Source organism: Rhineura floridana, chromosome 3, assembly GCF_030035675.1.
Source record: "Rhineura floridana isolate rRhiFlo1 chromosome 3, rRhiFlo1.hap2, whole genome shotgun sequence".
In the NCBI taxonomy this organism is placed as follows: Eukaryota; Metazoa; Chordata; class Lepidosauria; order Squamata; family Rhineuridae; genus Rhineura; species Rhineura floridana.
This window is the reverse complement of record NC_084482.1, coordinates 129743420-129765693: the sequence shown is the minus strand read 5'-3', so window position 1 is coordinate 129765693 and position 22274 is coordinate 129743420. Positions and strand designations below refer to the sequence as shown.

Below are 22274 nucleotides of genomic sequence, written 5' to 3'. Positions count from 1 at the left end.
GTGAAATGGCAGTGTATCTCCTTTGATGTAGATAGTGGAAAGAGTTATCCCAAAGCAGTGGTTCACAAACTTTTCCCCCCATGGACCACTTGAAAATTCTGGAGGGTCTTATCTTTATTCTGAACTGGACCCTCCTCAGCTCCTGTTGGCTTTCACCCTTCAATCGATTTAAAAGCTGCTCTGCCACCATTTTGATTTTAAGCACCAGCGCAGGCAATCTGGTTCCACTCTGGTTCAAGTGGAGCGCATCTATTTTGTACAGGCCCAGCTTGTCCCAAAATGTTCCCCAGTACCTAACAAATCCAAACCCCTCCTTCTGACACCAGCGACTCATCCATGCATTGGGACTACAAAGCTGTGCCTGTCTGGCTAGCCCTGCACATGGAACTGGTAGCATTTCAGAAAAAGTCACCTTTGAGGTCCTGGCTTTCAGCATCCTACCTAGCAACCTAAATTTTTGCTTCCAGGATCTCACAGCTACATTTCCCCATGTCATTGGCACCAAAGTGCACCATGACCATTGCCTCCTCGGAGGCTGACAGTCTGTAGTTAGTTTGGATGTTTCAAAAATCTCTCTTTAATAAAGAGGTATACTGTTCTTCATCCAATCTATATGCACCTTTCACTTTGTTGGTGCCTATTACATCCTTTGCATTCAAAGTCGAGAGGTTCCCCCATTATCCTGGCTAAAAGGGTTTCCCACATCATTCATGTCTGTGACCAAAACTGAGGCTTTCTCCGCAAAGGACTCCTGCACACCTGGTGCTTGTTAAGGCTGTTTTGTGCACTCTCTGTTTCTAATGGCATTTTCACATTCCTGAATTATCCTGAATACTACAGCTCCTACCACCGTCCAGCCCCTCAGTACTGAGTTATCTTTTAGCCCCATTTCACATTATCTCCTTTTACTACAGAATTTATCTGTTCAGGGGCCTGTTCTAGTGCCACAGCAGAGAATGAGGGCTTTGTGTGCCCCAAACCATTCACAGCAGAACTCTTGGCATGAAGCTAACACCTACCCTTTCTGCACCTCCTTCGGTAATGAAGGCTCCTGAAAGTAACTTAAACCTTTCATAAAGTAGCACTCACCACAGCCTCCTAGAGGAGGATAGGAAGCGGTACTGAGGATGTTTAAAGAAGGGAGTGGATGTTCCTTACCACATAGAAGTGTTTCAAGTTTCATACTTGGATTTTCTTTTCCCCCCCGAATATACTCCTCCATTATGAATCCCATAGTAAAACAAGAAACACAACAAAATTTGAATGTATTCTGTTTAAATATATGACCAATATAAAAGGACTAGTTTCCAAAATCTATTTACATCTTATTGAAATAGACACAAGTATATCAGATGAATGGAAAATAGTATGATACAGTATTATTGAGATAACAATAGAAAAATATATGTGACAAAATATGGATGACTCAATCAAAGAAAACTATATCAATAATCTGGGGAGATTCCTTAAAATTCTTACATCAATGGTATGTTATGCCAGTATGTCTGGCAAGGATAACAAATGCAAAGACTATAAAACATTGGAGAAATTGAAATCAGCAAGGTGCATACGTGTGTAAGTGGTGGTCATGTCCTGTTGTATCAGTTTTGGAATATGATGTTGGCAGAAATGTCAAATATTACACAACAAACTATATAAGCTATGCCAGCATTATCTCTTTTAACAATTTGGGAGGGACAAAACGAGAAAGTAAAATCTAAGAAACTAATAGTATTTATGCTATTAATAACCAAAAACTGGAGAAGTGCTGAACTTAACACTGAATTCTTGGTACAGTGAGCTGAGGCAAATAGCCATGGCAGAAAAATTGACTTAGCAACTTATATTAGCTAAAGGCAAAACTAAAATATTTGATTTTTATATAGTGTGGTATGATTTTATCTCATATACAAATCAGGGTCATATGCAACAACATTTATCAAAGTCTTTCCTGAGATTACGGAAAACAGACTAAGTACAAACAGTAATATTATTATGAAGTATACAAAAAAATCTCCATGTTGCCAGTTGATCTTACCTACTGGCTTACCTACACATAATGAGGAAAATGTACCATTGGTCTCACCTGAAAGGTGATTTTCATAGGAAGGGGCCATCACTGTGAGGGAAAACAGTTCCACCTATCGTGCGAAGGCAAGAATGTTTTTTGAAGTCAAGACTAGGGACGTCATGCCCCTCCCACTCCCCAGTTCATTCGTAGCGAGTCTAAAAGAGATATCTAAAAATACAAGAACAAGGCCAACAGGCCCGCCAGGAAAATAACATAATAGTCACATGCATAACAACATGACTCTAACATAACTTCATAACATAACAGAACTAAAAGTCTTGACTTCACTCTTACATTTAAATATAATATGGAAACAATAACATGTAACCCATTGATAAAATCACTAGTCATCCTCCAACTGGGAGGGTCGTGATGGCCCCTTCCTATGAAAATCACCTTTCAGGTGAGACCAATGGTACATTTTCCATAGGAAGTGGGCCATCACTGTGGGATGTACCAAAGCAACCCATATAGGGAGGGACCACCCACATGTTAATCCTCATTAAGAACCTGTTGCAACACTCGTCTGCCAAAAGAAGCATCAGCAGAGGCATAACGATCAATTTTATAATGCCTTATAAACGAGTGTGGGGAAGACCAGACTGCGGCCCTACAAATATCGGCAACAGGAGCATTAGTGGCAAAAGCAGCCGAGGTGGCAGCTGACCTGGCAGAATGAGCCGTTATACTAGCTGGAACTGACAGCTTCAGGGACTCATATGCTAAGATAATGCATGCCCTTAACCAACGGGATAAGGTAGGATTGGATACTTTATGCCCCATAGACCTTGGATGAAAGGATACAAACAGAGACTCCGTTCGTCGAATCTCTTGGGTCCTAGACAGGTAGGTCTTGAGAGCCCTCCGGACATCTAACGAATGCCAAGCCTTTTCAAGAGGATGGGTAGGATCCGGGCAAAAGGAAGGCAACACAATGTCCTGGTTGCAATGAAAAACTGAATCGACCTTGGGACGAAAGGAAGGGTCAGTCTTCAGCACAACAGAGTCCTTATGGAAGACGCAGAGGTGTCTAGCAGAAGACAATGCGCCCAACTCCGAAACGCGTCTGGCAGATGTGATTGCAATCAGAAACAGGACCTTGAAGGACAGTATGCGTAGGGGCACAGTCCTGATGGGTTCAAACGGAGAGCGTTGCAAAGCCTGCAGGACTTTCGGCAAACTCCATGAGGGGAACCGATGGACAACAGCCGGAGAGCGTAGGGCGACTCCCCTCAAAAAACGTTTGATGAACGGATGTGAGGAAATATGATCTCCAGGAGAGGACACTGAGAGAATGGATGACAGAGTAGACGCATGTCGACGTAGAGTGTTGGGTCGAAGTCCCATCATAAAGCCACTATGGAGAAATTGGAGCACCTGGTGCACATTGGCCTGGGATGGATCGTGGTGGTGGGACTGTCACCACTTGGAGAAGGCCACCCAGGTATGTTGATAAATTCGAGTGGTAGATGGTCTTCTCGAGGCCAAAATAATATCAATCACAGCGTCAGACAGTCCAGCTGACCTCAAATGTCTCCGTTCAAACGCCACGCTGTTAGATTGAGCCAAGTAGGGTCCTGGTGCAGTACTGGACCCTGGGATAGGAGGTCTGGCATTACTGGAAGTGTCCAAGGATCCATCATTGACATTGCCAGAAGATCTGAGAACCACGGTCGGCGTGGCCAAAATGGTGCTATCAGAACCAGCTGTGCCCTTTCGGTTCGCGCCTTCCTCAAGGTTTTGGCTAACAATGGTATGGGAGGAAAGGCGTACAATAGACCGTCTGGCCAGGGTGTTGTCAGAGCATCCACTGCTTCTGCTGTTGAGTCCAGGTATCGGGCAAAGTACCTTGGAAGCTGGCAATTGTGACTGGAAGCAAACAGGTCGACTGAGAGGGTGCCGAACCGACACTGGAGACGATGGAAAATGGCTGGATGAAGTTTCCATTCTCCCGGGAAGACCTGTTGTCTGCTGAGCCAGTCTGCTGTCACATTCCAAATCCCTCTGAGGTGCTCTGCTTTCAGGGATTGTAGATGTTGTTCTGCCCAGACAAAGATGAGGGAGGCTAAGTCCTGCAGAGGACGAGACCTGGTGCCCCCCTGTCTGTTCAAATGTGATTTTACACACGTGTTGTCTGTTCGAATGAGCACATGATGCAAAGGGGACAGACACTGAAAATGACATAGAGCCAAGTGGACAGCCTTTAGTTCCAGCCAGTTGATGCTTCGAGATTGCTCTGCGTTGGGCCAGACCCCCTGAACGTACTGGGAGTTGCAGTGGGCTCCCCAACCTATGAGGCTGGCGTCTGTGGTCACGACGGTTCTGCGGGGTTCTCTGAACGACGTGCCCTTGGAGAGGTGTTGAACCTTGGTCCACCAGCGGAAGGAGAGGCGCAGAGCGGGGTTCAAACGAACTTTGCGATGGTTGGAGCTGGCAATGTCTTTTTGAAAAGGCAACAGAGTCCACTGAAGGGGCCGAGTGTGAGCTCGAGCCCAGGGCACAATGTGGATTGTGGAGATAAACATCCCGAGCGCTCTGGCGAGAAGCATGACGTCTGCGGATGTTTGTTGCATCAGGGACCTTGCGATGCTTGTGATGGCAGTGATGCGATCTGGAGCCAGGAAGACCATTGCCTGCAGGGTGTCCAACATTGCCCCAAGATGTAGTAGGCGTTGGGTTGGTTGGAGATGGCTTTTGTCGAAGTTGACAAGCCAGCCGTAGGTCTGCAAAACATTGAGGGTGATCATTAAATGATGATGAGCCAGCTCTTCAGACTTGGCCCGTATGAGCAGATCATCCAAATATGGGTAGATATGAACCCCTTGGGTCCGAAGGTAAGCCACTAGGATGAGTAGCACCTTGGAAAATACTCTTGGAGCAGAGGAGAGGCCAAATGGCATCGCTCTATATTGAAAATGTTGGTGGCCAAAAGCAAACCGAAGAAACTTTCTGTGGGCTATGCAAATGGGTACATGAAGATACGCTTCCTTAAGGTCGATAGAAGCCAGGAAGTCTCCTTCATGCAGACTCTCGGTAATGGAATGGAGAGATTCCATTTTGAACCTGCGGTATGTTACAAAACGGTTGACAAACTTGAGATCCAATACCGCCCTCCAAGATAAATCTCGTTTTGGCACAGCAAATAGGAGGGAGTACACCCCTTCCGATCTCTCAGTTGTGGGAACTGGCTCTATTGCCGCTATGTGCAAGAGGTGATGTATAGCTGTCTGCATGATGTTGTGCCTGGCTGGTGCCCTTGGGCAACGAGACGGGTGGAATCTGTCTGATGGGGTTGCCCAGAACTCTATGGTATAGCCATAAGTGAAGAGGTCCCTGATCCAGGAGACCGTAGTAAGGCGCAGCCATCGATCTCCAAAATTAAGTAATCTGCCACCTATGGGGATGGCGTTAATACTACTTGTGTAGGCGAGGACCTCCCCTATATGAGGACGATGAGTTGCCCCTGCGCCCTTGGTACTGACCTCTGCCCTGGAAGCGTCGGTTCCAGGAGCCCCTGAATGCGTTGGAATCATAGGGTCTGAAATCGCGGCCTCGTCCTCCTGGCCGCGTTCCTCGAAAGGGCTGGTTAGAACGAAAGGAGGGAAATCGCCTGAAGGGCCTGTGGTCGATGTTCTTGACTGTGGCTAGAACTGGTTTGTGGGCGTCTTTTGGATCAACCAGAACTGCCTTTAGAGCTTCCTCGCCGAAGAGTAGAGATCCGGAGTAAGGCTCCTTGGACAGGTTCAATCTGGCCGCTGAATCAGCTTGCCAGTGGCGAAGCCAGAGGGTGCGACGAGCGACTATTTGAGTCGTCATGGCTCGTGCCCCTAATTGGGTGGCATCCAAAGTGGCATCGGCCACAAAGGCTGCTGTCTTACGTAATTTCAATAGTGCTCTTTTGAAGGCGACAGGATCAGGGTTGTCATCCTCTAGAAGGTCATCCAGCCACATCACAGATGCTCTGGAGAAGATGGAGGCTGAGGCGGAGGCACGCATGGCTAGGGCAGTGGCCTCGTGGTTCTTGCGGAGAGCGAAGTCTATTCGACGCTCAGTAGTATCTTTTAGGTGGGATTCCCCTTCCCTGGGCAAGATAGATCGTGAAACGAGGCGAGCGATCGGTTCATCTATGCCAGGGACATCTAACTTGGTGGCGAAGTCTGGGGCTAGGGCGTAAAGTCTGTCAGCCATGTTCTTGAAGCGTCGAGCTTTGAGTGGGTGGGCCCATTCTTCGGAAGTTAATTTGGCAATTGGGTCCGGCACCGGGATGTAGTGTTCAGTAGGTGCAGGGGATCTGAGGACCTTGGCCCCTTTGAGAGCTGGAGCGGACGAAGTTGAAGGCGCAGTCTGGAGACCAAGGGTCTGAAGTACCCTACGTGCGAGCGGTTGGTAATCTGAGGTATTGAACAAGCGATACGATGTATCCTCCTCATGATCTGAATAGTCGCTCCAGTCGTCTCCTTCAACCTGGTCAGTGAAAGTTAACTCCTCCGCATATGAGGCTTTGTCCGTACATCTGCCTCTGGCTACATCAAAGGGATCTGGTGAGCCGGAAGGATGAGCAGCATGGAACGCACGTTGGTCCATGTTGAGTGGGGGTATGGCAGGAACCTGTGGTAGTGACTGCATTCGTGTGAAATAAGCCAGCATGGCTTGGAGTTGGGAGAGGAAATCAGGAGACAGCTGCAGACCAGATGTGTGAGATGTATGTGCCTGGTGGGCTATTGGAACAGATGTCTGAGGCAGTAAGCCAGAGGTAGGTTCGTTAGGCGAACCGTGAGGGGGAAAGCCAACAAACTCTTCCTCGTCAGAGGCCGTAGCAGGAGAATGGAAAATATCACTTATGTGTGTTTGTGCTGTGGTGGTTGTTGGCACAGAGACATAACGAGGGCGCTTTGGTTTACTATGGCTGGAAAGATGTTTTGTCTTAGCCAGTGCTTTGGCATGTCTGGTCTTAGACGTGTTAGTATGTTGTGGCTTGGCTGATTGTGGCATGTCTGGCTGATCTGGCACCATGTGTGTTGATGGTGACATGCCTGGCTGTTCTGCCATCTTATATGAACCTGGGTGCAGTACACTGCCACGGAGGGGGCAGGATGTAAAGACCCGAACTGGCGCAGCGTACTACCACGGAGGGGGTAGGATACACTGGCAGATGGCGAATGCACTGCCACAGAGGGGGCAGGATACACAGAGGTATCAGCGTTAATATAATATAGGCTGTTTAGAGTAGGCACACTCAGATTAGTGCTGTAGGCTGGGTTTTTGGCTTGTTCACGGCCCCATAGGGGGCAGGATATGTAATGTAAATCAGATTTAATACAAGTCAGCCACCGATATTAAAGCTCCAGCCTTGATAATGTAATCCAGCCACTAGGATTAAAGCTCCAGCCTTGATAATATAATCCAGCCACTAGGATTAAAAACTCCAGCCTTGATAATGTAATCCAGCCACTAGAATTAAAGCTCCAGCCTTGATAATACAATCCAGCCCACTAGGATTGGAGCTCCACCCTTGATAATATAATTCAGCCACTATGATTACAGCCACAGTAAAGTGTGTAAATCAGTCGTGTGTAAATTAGTCAGCAGCACATATACACAAACGTACGGATAGATAGTCTGTAGGGGATGGTATCCGATAATAAGGGGAACAAAAAAGGGCGGGAAATTCAAATTCTGAAAGAAAAAAATGGCGCCCGGAAAAAAGGAGCGGGAAAAAATGCAGAGAGGGAAGAAGCAATGGCGGCCGTCGGAGGCGAACTGGAGGAAGGGCTGCCCAGCACGATCTCGCCAAAAACCGCAGTAGCGGCTCCAAAAAATCCCCGGAGAAAACAGGTAGGGGAAAAAACGGCAGCCACCGCAGAGAGAGCTGCCGGCGCGGTCTGTAAAGCCCTCAGTGGGATTTAAGCCCCGTTGCGAGGGCGATCTGAGGCAGAGGGTTAACGGCGGGAGCCGCAGCTGCAAGCTCCCGCTGAGATCGGATAAGCCGCAGCCGCGGCAATCGATCGGGGGGGGAGAGGTTAACAGCGATCAGCAGCGATCAGAAGCAATCAAAAAGGGAACAACCGCAGCCGCGGTCCTTGAGGGAGCCCCCTGGCTAAAGAGACAACTGAGCGGGGGGGGGGCTAGAAACTGCCAAAACGAAGAGAGCCGCAGCCGCGGTCTCAGAGGGAGCCCCCAGACAAGTAAATAAAATAGATTGAATAGCTCTGAGGGAAGGGTGAGGAAGCCGCAGCCGCGGTCCCTGAGGGAACCCTCAGAGGCTAAACACAAACAGAAAAAGAGAAAGGATTTAAAGACAAATACGAGACTTAGCTAAATGCTATGAAAATTCCAATCTTGTTCGTACGAAGGCAAGAATGAACTGGGGAGTGGGAGGGGCATGACGTCCCTAGTCTTGACTTCAAAAAACATTCTTGCCTTCGCACGATAGGTGGAACTGTTTTCCCTCACAGTGATGGCCCACTTCCTATGGAAAATATGTTAAATGCATTACCTTCCCATAGTAATTACAAGAAGTAAGTCTATTTTGTTTTTTATATTTTGGAAATAAAAATGTGATTTTTTAAAAACCGTTCCATACTTTTAACCAAAAGCACATAATTTTAGGCTTAACCACTCCACTATTTAGTAATGCAGCTGGTTCAGGCCTCCAACTCAGTTAACGTTCCTGTCTCTAGGGACCACCTATCCACTCAGGGTCAGTAGAACTGGACACTCAAAGGGGAGAAATGTGGTGGTGATGGGGAAAGCAAGTCTTGGTGCAGCTTGTATTTCCCCTCAGTAGTGACAAATATTGTTCTGAGAGATAGTAGGAATGCAGGTACATAAGAATGTGTGTGCGGCCAAAGCAAGTTTTAGGAGAATTCCCTTCACCTCAGTTTGTTGTAATCATTCATGTTCTACACCAACAATACTACACAATTACTTTACAATTTCAATGGAAAGGCAACAATTCTGGTAAACACATTTGGCACAATCTTAAGAAAATCCAGTGAGCCATATTTCAGCAGGATTATTATGTTTTCATAATAATAATTTATATATCACTTAATGCTAAAATAGGCTTTGGGCTGAGTAATCCAACTTGCCAGAGGCCAGCAGGAATAAAAATGGCAGAAGCAGAGCTGGTGGAAGGGTCCACTGCTGCTCAGAGGCCTCTTGGAGGGGAGGATGCTGGCTGCACCAGCAGGGCGCAGCAGAAGGAAACAATATACATGTCTTCTCCCCTTTTTCCGGAGTACTGACTGCTGCGACAGACTACCGTGGGAGGGAGCCGAATGGGTCCTGGATATTGCATAAGTCCTCTCCCTCCGACACCCCCCCCGGACACCCTCAGAACACCCCTTCTGCAGGCCTTCCACTGGCTTCCACCCGTTACACTGGGCTGGGCTTTTCTGGCTGAGCCAGCCAGGTTCCAACTCAGTCACAGCTGAGGTCCGCCATATCCAACTCACCTCAGCTGGGCATAAACAGCAGTTGGATTGCATCCTAAGCTGTTTACAATATATAAAAACCAAGTTACACAAACCATTAGCACCAATAGGCACTTTTCCATGTGATGTAGTAACCATACATAATTCTTGGCAAAAGAACCAACAAAAATGAAACAGATTTTACATTTGTGTATCAGTATGTTTAGGATCAGGAGAAACAGAACTGAATATTCACCACTTTTACTTATCTTCCTTCATAATTCTATAAAGAATAGGTCTAGGGCAGCCTTTCCCAACCTTTGGATCCCCAGATGATGTTGCACTACAACTCCCATTAGCTCCAGCCAGCATGGCCACTGGTCAGGAATGATGGGAGTTGTAGTCCAGCAACATATGGAGACCCAAAGGTTGGGAAAGGCTGGTCTAGGGTATTAAAATCTGTATTCTGCTGCCAGCAAGCACATTCCACCCATTATCAAATTTTGTTCCATAAAACAAAATGGTACCCATACTTACTCATTACCCCAGTCCAATCGTACAGTGAGGTGTCTCTTGACTTCTCGTACTTGGTCCTGAGTCAAGTGACCAGACAGCAACTGTCTGCGAAGATCAATCAATTCATTCATCACATGACGCAGTTTGTAGAAGAGATCTATCTTATGTTTCTGTAAAGGTTTTATTTGGTACAGGGAGTGGGGGAGTAAGAAAAATAAACACTTTAGTTGGATCATTTAAATTCAGCTATATTATGTATAAATATAAAACTTTTGAGTGCATATATGTTAATGTATTTTATTGGAAGTTGTAACTGCTGCTTTTTGTAAATTGTATTGTTTTTATTGATGTATTTTTATATTTGTGTTTTTTTGTAGGCCGCCTTGAGGGCCTTTTGGCCAAAAGGCGGGGTAGAAATAAACAATAATAATAAGTGTTACATCAAAGTTAATCATTTCCAGAGGAGACGGTTTTTGACAGTTTTGTTAAATGCCAGGTCTATCCAAAATAAAAATCTATTAACCACAATTTGATGACGGATGAAAGGGCTGACTTGGCATGTATAATTGAAACCTGGGCAAATGAGCTTGATGGCTGTATGCTAACCCAGCTGTATCCAGCTGGCTACTCAATTCAGCACCATTCAAGGTCAGAGAGGCAAGGAGGGGAAGCTGCACTGTGTCTGCTTTGGAGGAATTGTTTGTGGTGTTGGACCAAGAGAGACAGAACAGGGATGTTAGTGTACCATCCACCACACTACAACCTCCCTAACCAAGCTGATGGAGGCAATCTCAGATATGGTGCTGGAGAACCCTTTCACAGTGGTGTTGGGGAACTATCCATGCCAAAGCTGCCTCAAATGGGCTAGCTCAAAACTTCACGGCCTCCATGACAACCATGAAACTGTCTCAGTATATCAACACATGTGGCTGGACACACCCTCAACCTGGTTTTTGCCACAGTGCAGATTGGTAATACTCTGTTGATTGGGGGGCTTGCCTTGAATCAATTGTGAATGGGCTGAACATGGCTACTCCACTCTGCAGGGGTGGGCAACCGATTCAGATGGTCTGCTCTCAGAGATATATGGAATCTGATTCCTGAATGTTCTGGGAGATTTTGCAGCTGACATGGCTGGCACTCTTGTCGAGGCTCTCATCATGCTGGAATTATGAGATGTGTACAGCCCTTGCCACAATTGCTCCTAAATGCCCTCACCATTGCTGTGGAACACCTAGGTCACCTTGGTACTCTAGTGAACAGTGTGGGATGAAACAGCAGGGTTGGCAGCTAGACTGCAGGTAGTGTAAATCTCAGTCCAAAACTGACCAAACATGGGTAAGATTGCATCATCATGCCTATCACTTGGTGGTGGCATGGCAAAGAAAGCTTACTTCTCCACTACCACTGCATCCACAAGTAACCATCTGGCAGAGCTTTTCTGAGTGTTCAATGGGCTTTTGCCATGTGGCCAAGAAAATGTTGCTTTGATACCCTCAGGAACATGCTGTAACAATTTTGTGAGGCACTTTAGGGATATAATTGCTCAGATTACAATGGAGTGGATACCACAGTTAGAGCAAGACCAATGAAGGAATCCAGAGCATTGTCTGCTCCATTTGTACTGCATCAGTTTTTATTATTGCAGCCTGAGCATGTGGACAAATTGCTTGAAGAAGTGTGGCCAGCCAATGACCCTCTTGACCTTTGCCCATCTTGCTTCTTAGAGCTAGCTGTAGGAGGCTGACTGGGTGGGTCCAGGGAGCGATCAATGCTTCACTGAAGAGGGAAGTACCCTCTGCCTTGAAGGAGGTGGTGGTGCATCCTGTCCTGAAGAAGACCTCCCTGGACTCAGAAGTGTTCAACTGTCATCCAGTGGCAAATATTTTTGGGCAAGGTGCTTGAAAGGGTGGTGGTCCAGCTTCAAGAGTGCTTGGAGGAAACTGATTACTTGGATCCATTCCAGTCAGGCTTCAGGCTTTGCCATGGCACTGAAACCACCCTGGTGGCCCTGGTTGATGACACTTGTTGGGAGACAAATGGGGGAGTGACCTTGCTCTTTCTTCTTGATCTATCAGCAGGTTTAACTTGTATATTTCCACTGAAAATCATTACACTCCTTAAACAAAAGCTTTTTGTCACATCAAACAATTTTTTTAAAAAAACTAGCAGTGTGAGGAAGCATTATGACAGAAAATGTTACCCATTTGCTGTGCAGGAAACAAGTTACTCCATCATAGCTGTACAGGAAAGCATTATAGTTGCTGCGTGCATGCGTGCGTGCCTCCTTGTTCCTTCCAAGCCCAAAAGTGGGCAAACAGAACCCTGGAATTTCAGGAGGTGGTAGTAGTTAGAAGCAATCTTCATCTGTGTCAGGAGAGGAGCTCTCTGACTTAATTTCATCAATAGTTATCCTAAACTTCAAACCTGAGTATTGAATTGTTTTCTGTGTGAGCAAGGGGTGTCTCTGTGGTGCCCTTCAGATGTTGTTGGACTTCCATCACATGTGCCCATTAGACAGGCTGGCTGATAGGTGCTGGAGTGCAAAAACATGTGGTCATGTAGACTGCTTAATAATTTGAACGACAGAATTTATCAGTCCTCTTCTGAATATCAGTGTTATGTTTAAGCTTCCTTCCTTCCAAGTAGCTCAGAACAGCATATATGTGACTCTCAGAATACAGGAATACCCCGCATTAACGTATGCAATGGGTCCAGAGCGAGTACGTAAATCGAAAATGTACTTACAGTGAAGCACTACCTTTTCTTTTTATCTGCTGTTAAATTGCAAAGCCAAACGTGTTTGAATGGGGAAACAGCAGCCACTGGAGCCCTCCTAAGGAGGAGGGAAGGAAAGTAAAAAAAAAGACCGCCGCCTGGAAACGAAGCTGGTGGCAAAAGGCGAGAGGACTGCAAAGGGAAGTCGCAGCCGCAGGCTCCCAGCTCAGGCTCATCTCACGAGAAACATGAGAACTGAAAAGGGGGAACGGCAGCCACCAGAGCCCTCCTAAGGAGGAGGGAAGGAAAGTAAAAAAAAACGCACCGCCGCCTGGAAAGAAACAAAGCTGGTGGCAAAAGGCAAGAAGGCTCCCAGCCCAGGCTCATCTCGGGGGAACACCAGAGCCCTCAACAGGGCTGAGGAGGGGAGAGGTAAAAAATCCCCCAACAAACACCCCAGACAAAACAAAACCGTGAGAGAGGGGAGGGAACGAGGAAAAGGGAATAATGGATTCAGTCCCACACACTCAATCACTCATAAAACTTAGCTATAACGCTACACTAGTAAAATTAAAACAGTTAAGTGTCCATTCTTGCAAAGCGAGCGTACGTAAACGGGAATGGTGCTACTGTAAATATGTCCGTACTCGCGAGTGTCCATAAATTGAAGGTCCGTATAGCGGGGTATTCCTGTAATCTCATACACAGGTACTGATGTGACCTAGACTGACCTAGCTCCAGAAATGGAGCTATGGCAGGAACATTAAATGGTCTGTGAGAATGGTCTTAAAAGTGCATGATATGTTCTCTCTTTTCTTCCCTCCCCAATTCTAGCAGGTAAACAAGGAAGCAAGCATGCAGCAAAAAAGAGCTCGTTTTTCCATTAAACAAATAAACCAGCAATAAATGAAAGCAAAACATAGTAACAAAAATGCGAAGTATAGTCTACCACACATGGTGCAAAATGTAACAATAAAAGATTCATATAAGAAACATAACAAGATGTTTGTAAGATGAAACATTTATTTCAAATAACATTTCAGCCACACAGTTTTCTTTTACTTAGTTCTTAAAAATATGTGAATAACCGTATCACAAAATATTAAGACATCAAATAATCAGCAAACCAAGGGTTCTATATTTCTAAAGTTTCTGGTATTTAATTATGAAAGAACATGAACACACACACGTTAGTAGGCTTCATGTGAAGAAATCAATTCAGTCTTCATAAACAAGACTACCAGAACTCACCAACAGATTTCATACAAGTTAAAATAGATGTTTATCTTAAAATATGGCTATACTGTGTCCAAATGAGTCTTGAAGAATAAAAATGAAAATGGTAACAATATCTACCAAAACATTTTCTCCATATATATTTTTAAAGGCTGGAAAATGTAGACAAATCTATGGCTGTTTTAATTTTAATACCTTACATACAGATATCAGCTAATTTGACTTTCCTTTCAAGTGAGAGATACCAGGAAGTGAAGTGTGCCAATGCATTATATCGGGAAATTGTTCTGTTGATCTCAAGACAAACTACCTCCTATAGTAGGAGGGTAAAGTAGGCTACTAGACAGGTATGAATGAGAAGATGACATTAATTGGTGATGAGCTGCTAGTCCCATAGCATCCTTGTTTCTGCACTGTTTACAGCTGGTTTGCTTTGGTTTGCTTAAACACATATTCCTTTAGATGGCCCTAATAAGATCTCACTCATTCCAACCTACTAGGCACATACAAGTAGTGGGTTCAAGTCCTAGCATTTTAGCTAAACAGAAAAAAATTGATTTATGTGGCCAATCAATTCTTCAGTTGCAAGAGAGCCTCTGACCCAAGATCCAGCTTCATAAAAGACTTTAACTGCCTGAGCAAAAGCTATAGATGCAGTACTCAGGTCCCATCTATGTTCCACTTTGCCCCATCATCTTCTTCTACTTAACAACTGAGTATGAATTTGGTGGTTTTATGTTTACAACACTTATAAAGAACTTTTCCACTATTATAATAAATGAATTTAGAACCTCTTTGTACTGTTCTTGTCTCAATTTCAGACAACAGAATTTATCCTTTTACTGTTTAAAGACAAAAACAAGACAAAAAATCTGCACCACAAAAGAGTGTCACTGATAATTGTGTAGACAATGACCCAATTCACATAAATGATGGTTTAAGAAGCACAAATGCTTTGCTCTACAACCATTCCAGACTGTGCTCTGTGGCAGAAGAAACAAGCCAGAGCCTAGCTCATCGTTAAGTGCAAACCCAAGCTTGTTTGGGCTCATGGTTTGTGTCTCTTTAAACCACAATCAGAAGCCAAGATTTATTTTCACTTACCACTCATGGTTTATTGGGAGGAAACAAACCATAAGCCCTGGTTTACATGTCACAATAAACCAGACTCTGGCTTGCCTTCTCCCCTATGCAGCACAATCAGGAGCACAGAAAGAACAATGTACTTTTCAAACCATAGTTTATTTTGAACTATGGTTTAATGTTACATGCAAACCAGTTTGAGGCCACTAAGAAGATTGAAAGAATATTAATTACTGTACAAGTTTCCGGAAATGAATATGTTAGCAGTCAAATAAGAGGAAGACCAAACAAGAGATGGATTGATTCCATAAAGGAAGCCACAGACCTGAACTTACAAGGTCTGAATAGGGTGGTTCATGACAGATGCTGTTGGAGGTTGCTGATTCATAGGATTGCCGTAAGTCGTAGCTAACTTGAAGGCACATAACAAATTTTTGTTGAATACAAGCAAAAAGTTTGAAGCCATACCGTTAAATCTGACATGGAACACAAGTTACTGTATCACTATGCCCAATATTCCAAATCAGCAGCAATAAATTTATGCATTCATTTAAAAGATTTATCATTCACTTCAGGAATAAATACTCCATAAAGTGGCTCACTACCCAGGTAAAAACAGACAACCAAATATAGTATGAAACCATTTCCAATATCCATTTATAGCAACACTAAAACCTAACGCCAGCAGGAAATACACAACACAATAATAGCAATAAAATTTCACTAGACCCTAGCATGAACTGAAATTATAGGGCATCAAAGGCCTTAGCAAAGAAGGAAGTCTTCAAGGCCCACATAAAGGCTGTGAGGGGATGAGGAAAATATTCAAATATACAGTAGTGCACTATGTGATGGCAATACAAATAAATATGAAGAATGCCATTGAATCCTATGAAGCACACAACTTCCAATGGGTGTAAGGTTCCATCTTTGTTTGTTTACACAGAGAGCGAGGCAGGCAGGCAGGAAGAGACAGAAGTTCAACTCTAAACTCTTACCTTGGTGCTATTAAAATATCTAATTGGGGATGTCAAAAATAGTTTGGCTAAAGGGGAAGCTTAAGTACTGCAACATGTTGAAAACAGCAAACTGAAGATAGCTGGCAATTAAATGTGAGTATCACAGCAAGCAAAGGAACATAGAAGCCTGTGTTCCGGTAAATCAGAGGAATGAAGGAACTGCATGCATCCTGCTGTCTCACAATATCTTAAACTTTTACTGCTTCTATTTCAGGTAAGTAGGGAAAAAAAGAACTCTTTTAAGGGATCACAGGAACTAAGGGTCTTATTCTCAATCCAGCAACAAGTTAGCGTAGGCAGAAATGTGTGATGTTGTTCCTGCCCAGAGCCAGTAGTACTAGGGGAGGAGGGAAAAAGATTTAAAAAATACATACAAGTGGCGGGAGGAGAAAGCGTATGTGGTGTGTGTGTGTGTGTTGCAGTCAACACCAGAGGTTAGAATTAGGCATTTCCATGCTTAAGTTTCCACCTAAAACTCATAAGCTCTACTAAAATGCAGTTACTCTGAATCTTAGTATGACAACCAAGAAGGGAAACTCCGCAAAGGAAGTTCGTTACCTTACAGCATTATAGTATATTTGCCCAAGTCACATGCAGAAAATAGTAGATCTAGCTGAAAAGACAACACATGGAGATCTGCATTGACTGTTGCAATGCATGAGTAAGGGAAAGTACTCCAAACACAGTTAGACACTGAAAGCTCATTTTATTGTACTATTTTAGAAGGTTGTACAATCTTAGAAGTGGTGTGGTTGTGCAGAGGTATGGCTGTGAGAGGGCATGGTTTGACTGTCATGAAAGTACCTTGCACTTCTGAATTTGCCACTACACTACTGGCTGTGTGAAGTATCAGGATATTTAGGGCTTGAATGTATACGGTTACTACTGCAACCTAAGCACTTTACAATGTCCACATTCTCATTTTAGGGGATTTTAATATTCATATGGACTCCTTGGATTCTGCTACTTTATGCTTTTTCTCTTTATCTTCCTCTTTCGATCTCAGGCTTTGGTCTAACATCTATGCATTCTGGGCTTCCACTGGGAGGAAGAGTGGGATATAAATCTAATAAATAAATAAATACTTTTGGTCATTGTCTTGATCATGTATGTATGTATGTATGTACGTATGTATTTATACCCCACCTTTCTTTTCATGATAGAAACCCAAGGTGGCTTACATATGGCTCTCAGGCAGTCTCCCATCCAGGCACTGACCAGACCTCACCCTGCTTAGCTTCAGCAGGGTGCTGGCCTCATGTACCAAGAATTGCTCCATTTCTGACTTTTCTGTTATTGAATTTCCTTTGTCAGATCATCATTTAATTTGTTTTAGGTGGCTTATAATCCACCTCCTTTGTGTTCTGTTTCTTGTTCTTTTTGGAACCTGCATTCTGTTAATACTGAGGCTCTCTCTCAAGCATTGGCCTCTTCCCTTCCCTCTGCAGGTTCCCTGGATTTAGCTGTTGCTTCATTTAACTCTATTTTATCTTCAACTCTGGACAGTTTTGCTCCATCAATAGAAAGGTTCATCCCACTCAAACCCAGCCCTGGCTCACTCCTTTTATTCACTATCTTCGTTTGTGTGCCCGGACTGCTGAACACCTCTAGAGGAGGACCAGGGAGTGGGCAGACTATGCTCATTACAAATTTATTCTTTCTTATTTTTACTCTGCTATTTCTCTAGCCAAACAGCAGTACTACACATCATTAATTCATGCTAATGGTAGGCATCCTCAGGGTTGTTTTTCTACTTTTAATTCTCTTTTAAGCCTACCCCACCATCTCTTCCTTCTTCACTCTCTGCTAATGATTTTGCCACTTTCTTTAATAAAATTGCAACTATTTGTTCTGATCCTGCTGCAACTCTCTTCTGTTACCAGCCATTCAAATGTGTTTCTTCTACCTTCTCTACTTTTTCTACAGTTTCATCTGATGAACTGTCCAGTTGCTATCCTCTTCAAATCCCTCTACCTGTTCTCTTGATCCAGTTCCTTCTCATCTTTTAATTACTGTTGCTCCCACTGTTCTTTCTTCTCTTCTTTACACTATTAATCTGTCTCTTTCTTCTGTCACGTTTCCTTCTGCATTTAAGCATGCTATTGTTTCTCCCATTCTCAAAGACCTTCACTTGATTATTTTTCTCTCTCTAATTACTGCCCTGTTTCTTTGTTGTCTTTTGTTTCCAAAGTCCTGGAACATGCTGTTTATTCACATTGCCTCGACTTTCTCATACCTCTGCTCTAGATCCCTTTCAATCCAGATTTCATCCCTTGCACTCCACTGAGACAGCTCATACGAAGATCACAGATGACCTCCTTACTGCCAAGTCTAAAGCTCTCTATTCTGTTCTTATTTTACTTGATCTTTCTGTGGCCTTTGACATGGTTGACCATGATCTCTGACCAGTCCATGGACAACAGTGGTCAGGCTATCCCAGTCCAGAAGCAGCCGCAGCTGTCTTACCAGCTGAAGCTGGTAAAAGCCACTCCTAGCCACTGAGGTCACGTGGGCCTCTAGCAACTAAGATGGATCCAGGAGCACCCCCAGACTACAGACCTGCCAGGGTTTGTGTTCCTTTTTATTTTCCTTATTTGGACAAGACTTACATATTTTGAAGAAAGACTTCTTGCCTGTAATAGCTTCTTTGATTCTGCTTGTTAACCACACTGGCATCCTCTTGGCCCTAGTATACCTTTCCTGATCTCCAGTTGAACTTCTATTATTGTATTTTTAAACAACTCCTAAGCATTTTTGAGTGATTTAACCCTCGAGACTTTGTTTAGTTAGACCAACTGTTCTAGGGCACAGTCATTCAGGATATCTAGAAATTTTGCTTCTTTGTCATGACTGGAACACATATGTAGCCAGTCGTGTCGTGAGCCTTACGAGCTGAGAGAGGACCAATGCATAGGAGGGAAGTGAGGAAGACTTGGACATTCCTGTCGGGGAAGGACCCAGCAAAGGAGACATCGAAGCAGCCCCCACTTTGGATGCTGACGGGTCACCACCAGCCATCCCAGACACTCCTCAGGACAGACCCCCGGACTGGCTGCCCACTCCTCCGCCTGATGCAGTGCCTCTATCCATGCCTGTGCCACCGCCAGACAGCTCTCCCCCCACAGAGGGAGAGAAATGGACTGATGCCAAGGCCCCGCCTTCGCCCAGGTCCAGGAGGCAGAAGCGGTGGGAGATTCAACAATCCCAGCTCAGGAGGAGTCAGTGCTTACGCGCATGCCTCCAACTGTGACTCAGGGTACATGCAAGTAGGGGGGCCCGCCCAGCCCTCCTTAAGTTGTGCCTTGTTAGAGAGGGATGCTGTGTTCTGAGTAAGCCATAGATAGATTCATGATGCGCTCTGAACTGAAATTTTCTATTACTTCAATAAAAGAAAAAACTACAGCTGTGTCTGAGTCTGAGTTCCTCGAGTTCGGGCAGGACACTATGTCATGGTAGTCAGGCACACCCTTAGCACATGCGGGGCCCAGGGCAAAAGCATAGTTGGGCCCCCCCCACATTTGCTCCAGGTCACCGTCTTGGTCTTGGCCGAGTCGCCGTAGGTGCACAGGCACCAGTCCCGGAACTGCCAGCCCAGCTCTCTGTCCCCGGGGTGGCTACCGCTTGCTGACCGCAGCAGGAGCAGCAGTGGCGGCTTCAGCATGGCGGGCAGACGGGCAAGCTCCTGTCCCGGGCGGCTACCGCTTGCTGACCGCAGCAGGAGCAGCAGTGGCGGCTTCAGCATGGCGGGCAGGCGGGCAAGCTCCTGTCCCGGGCGGAGAGAGAGAGAGCTACACCGCACCCTGCCTGGCGTGGTGAAGGTGAGCAGGCAGGCAGGGAGGAGCCGGCTGGTGAGCAGATCGCCAAGCGTGGGGCTCCCCAAAGCACAGGGCTCGGGGCAACCGCCCCACTTCCCGGTGCCTAGGGGAGGCTCTGAGGGTAGTTGAAGTCACCCATTACTACAACATTTCCTAGTTTGAATGCTTTCTTGATTTCATATCTCATCTCAAGATCTCCCTGAGCATTTTTATCATGGAGACGATAGATCATCCCCAGTACTAAGTTACTCTTGGGGCGGTGTATCACCACACACAATGATTCTGTCTCTTTTAGGTTTCTAGCTTGCTGGATTCAATGCCCTCTTTCACATGTAGAGTGACACCACCTCCAATATATCCTTCCCTGTCCGTCCAACACAGTTTATATCCAGGGATAATCGATCCCACTGGTTTTCCCCGTTCAATCATGTTTCTATTATGCTCACCATATCAATGCTCTCCTCTAAGACCAAGCACTCCAGTTCTCCCATCTTGGTTCGCAGGCTTCTAGCATTAGCGTATAAACACTCTTCAAGTGTCTCTGGCACTTTTGCTTTGGCCTGTGATACTTTTGCCTCTTGGGATTGCTATCTTGTGCCCCTGCACTCTCAATGCCTGTTTCGAGGCCTACTTCATTTAAAATTTCATCCTTTCTTTGCTCTTCATCCCCGGGGGGGGGATTTGTTCCGAACCCGACCCTTGTTAGCTCATGTCAGGTCTCCCCCTTCAATCAGTTTAAAAGCTGCTCTGCCACCTTTTCGATTTTAAGCACCAGCAGTCTAGTTCCATCCCTGTTCAAGTGGAGCCCGTCCTTTCTGTACAGGCCCAGCCTGTCCTAAAATGTTCCCCAGTGCCCTACAGATGCAAACCCCTCCTCCTGACACCACTGTCTCATCCAAACATTGAGATTACAAAGCTGTGCCTGTCTAGCTGGCCCTGCACATGGAAGTGGAACTGAAGCATTTCAGAGAAAACCTTGACTGATTGAATGATTGATTGATTGATTGAATGATTGATTGAATAACAAGCCCTTCCTCCCAGCAGGAGCCTTTGAGGTCCTGGCTTTTGATATCCTAACTAGCAACCTAAATTTTGCTTCCAGAACTTCACAACTGCATTTCTCCATGTCAATGGTGCCAATGTGAACCATGACTACTGACTCCTCCCCAGCACTATTTACCAAGCTACCTAGCTGATGGGCAACATCTGCAACCTTCACACCAGGCAGGCAAATCATCTTGTGGTCTGCATGCCCATCACACATCTCACTATTCCGCTAATGATTAAATCCCACACATCCCACTAATGATCAAAACATCCACTACCAGTTTCCCCCCACCCCTCAGCACAAGAGGATATCTGTTCGTCCTCCAAGGAATGAGTTCCTTTTAAGGGATCATTTCCTCTTCTTTGGATGGACGCTCTCCTTCCCCAAGGCCCTCATCTATGACAGCAGGAGAGCTATCATCCTGGGAGTGGGAGATAGCTATAATGTCCTGAAAGGCCTCGTCCACAAACCTCTCTGCTTCTCTCATCTTCTCCAGGTCACCCACCTTGGCCTCAAGGAAACAAACCTGTTCCTGGAGAAGCAGGAGCTCATTGCACCAAGGGCACGTCCTTGACTTCTGTCCAACAGGTAGATAGTTGTGTTACAGACAGTGCAAAACACTGGAAAGCCCCTCATCCTTGCTAGCTTCCTACGTGCATAATTATTTTTGTAGTTTATTGAGTTAATTTATTGAACCTTAGGTTTTATTTAGGTCAGGAAACAGATGGGCAGAGTGGGGTGCTTTGATCTCCTTGCCCTGCTGCCGAACTCGCTCTGTTGCTTATCTCAAATTCTTACCTGCTGCTTACTTAATTCTTCACATGCAATTAAAGAGAAAAGGGATAATATCAACTCAACTTCAGCTATATCTCAATACAAATGAAAAGAAAAGCTGGGAGAGACTAAGGGTAGAGACACCCCTAATGTTGTGCTGATTCCAATGAGTCTCTACCTCTCTTTTCTCAAAATGGGGCACACAACACTATTTATTTATTTATTTATTGGATTTATTAGTTGCCCATCTGGGAGGATATCCAACCACTCTGGGCAACGTACAATCACAAGTATAAAATTACAATGAACAATAGACATAAAGACATTAATACATTAAAATCACCACCAATAACTGCAGAACCCACAGAAACTAGTCAAACTCCATCCCTTTTTACACTTAAAACCTCATCAGATCAGCTCCAGCGCAGGTTTTTTTTAAAAAAAAATTCACCTTCAGGGAAGTTTTGCAACTGATTGGTAAATCGATCCTTTTGTCTTCCAAGTGTGGCCAATGGAAACACTTTGCTGTAGGCTCAGCCAGAAAAATTCTTGCTACTTTTGAAGCAACTAATGTGCACA

At 45.0% G+C, this 22274-nt stretch overlaps 1 protein-coding gene across 7 annotated transcripts in view; it reads right to left on the bottom strand.

Annotated features, from left to right (window-relative positions):
• Positions 1-22274, bottom strand: part of DOCK3 (dedicator of cytokinesis 3) — a 463693-nt gene that overhangs the window by 362092 nt on the left and 79327 nt on the right. For all 7 annotated transcript variants that reach the window (XM_061617883.1, XM_061617886.1, XM_061617884.1 and 4 more), the window contains exon 6: positions 10024-10172. In XM_061617883.1, coding sequence (XP_061473867.1) covers positions 10024-10172 — 149 coding nt within the window. The remainder of the gene's footprint in view (positions 1-10023; positions 10173-22274) is intronic.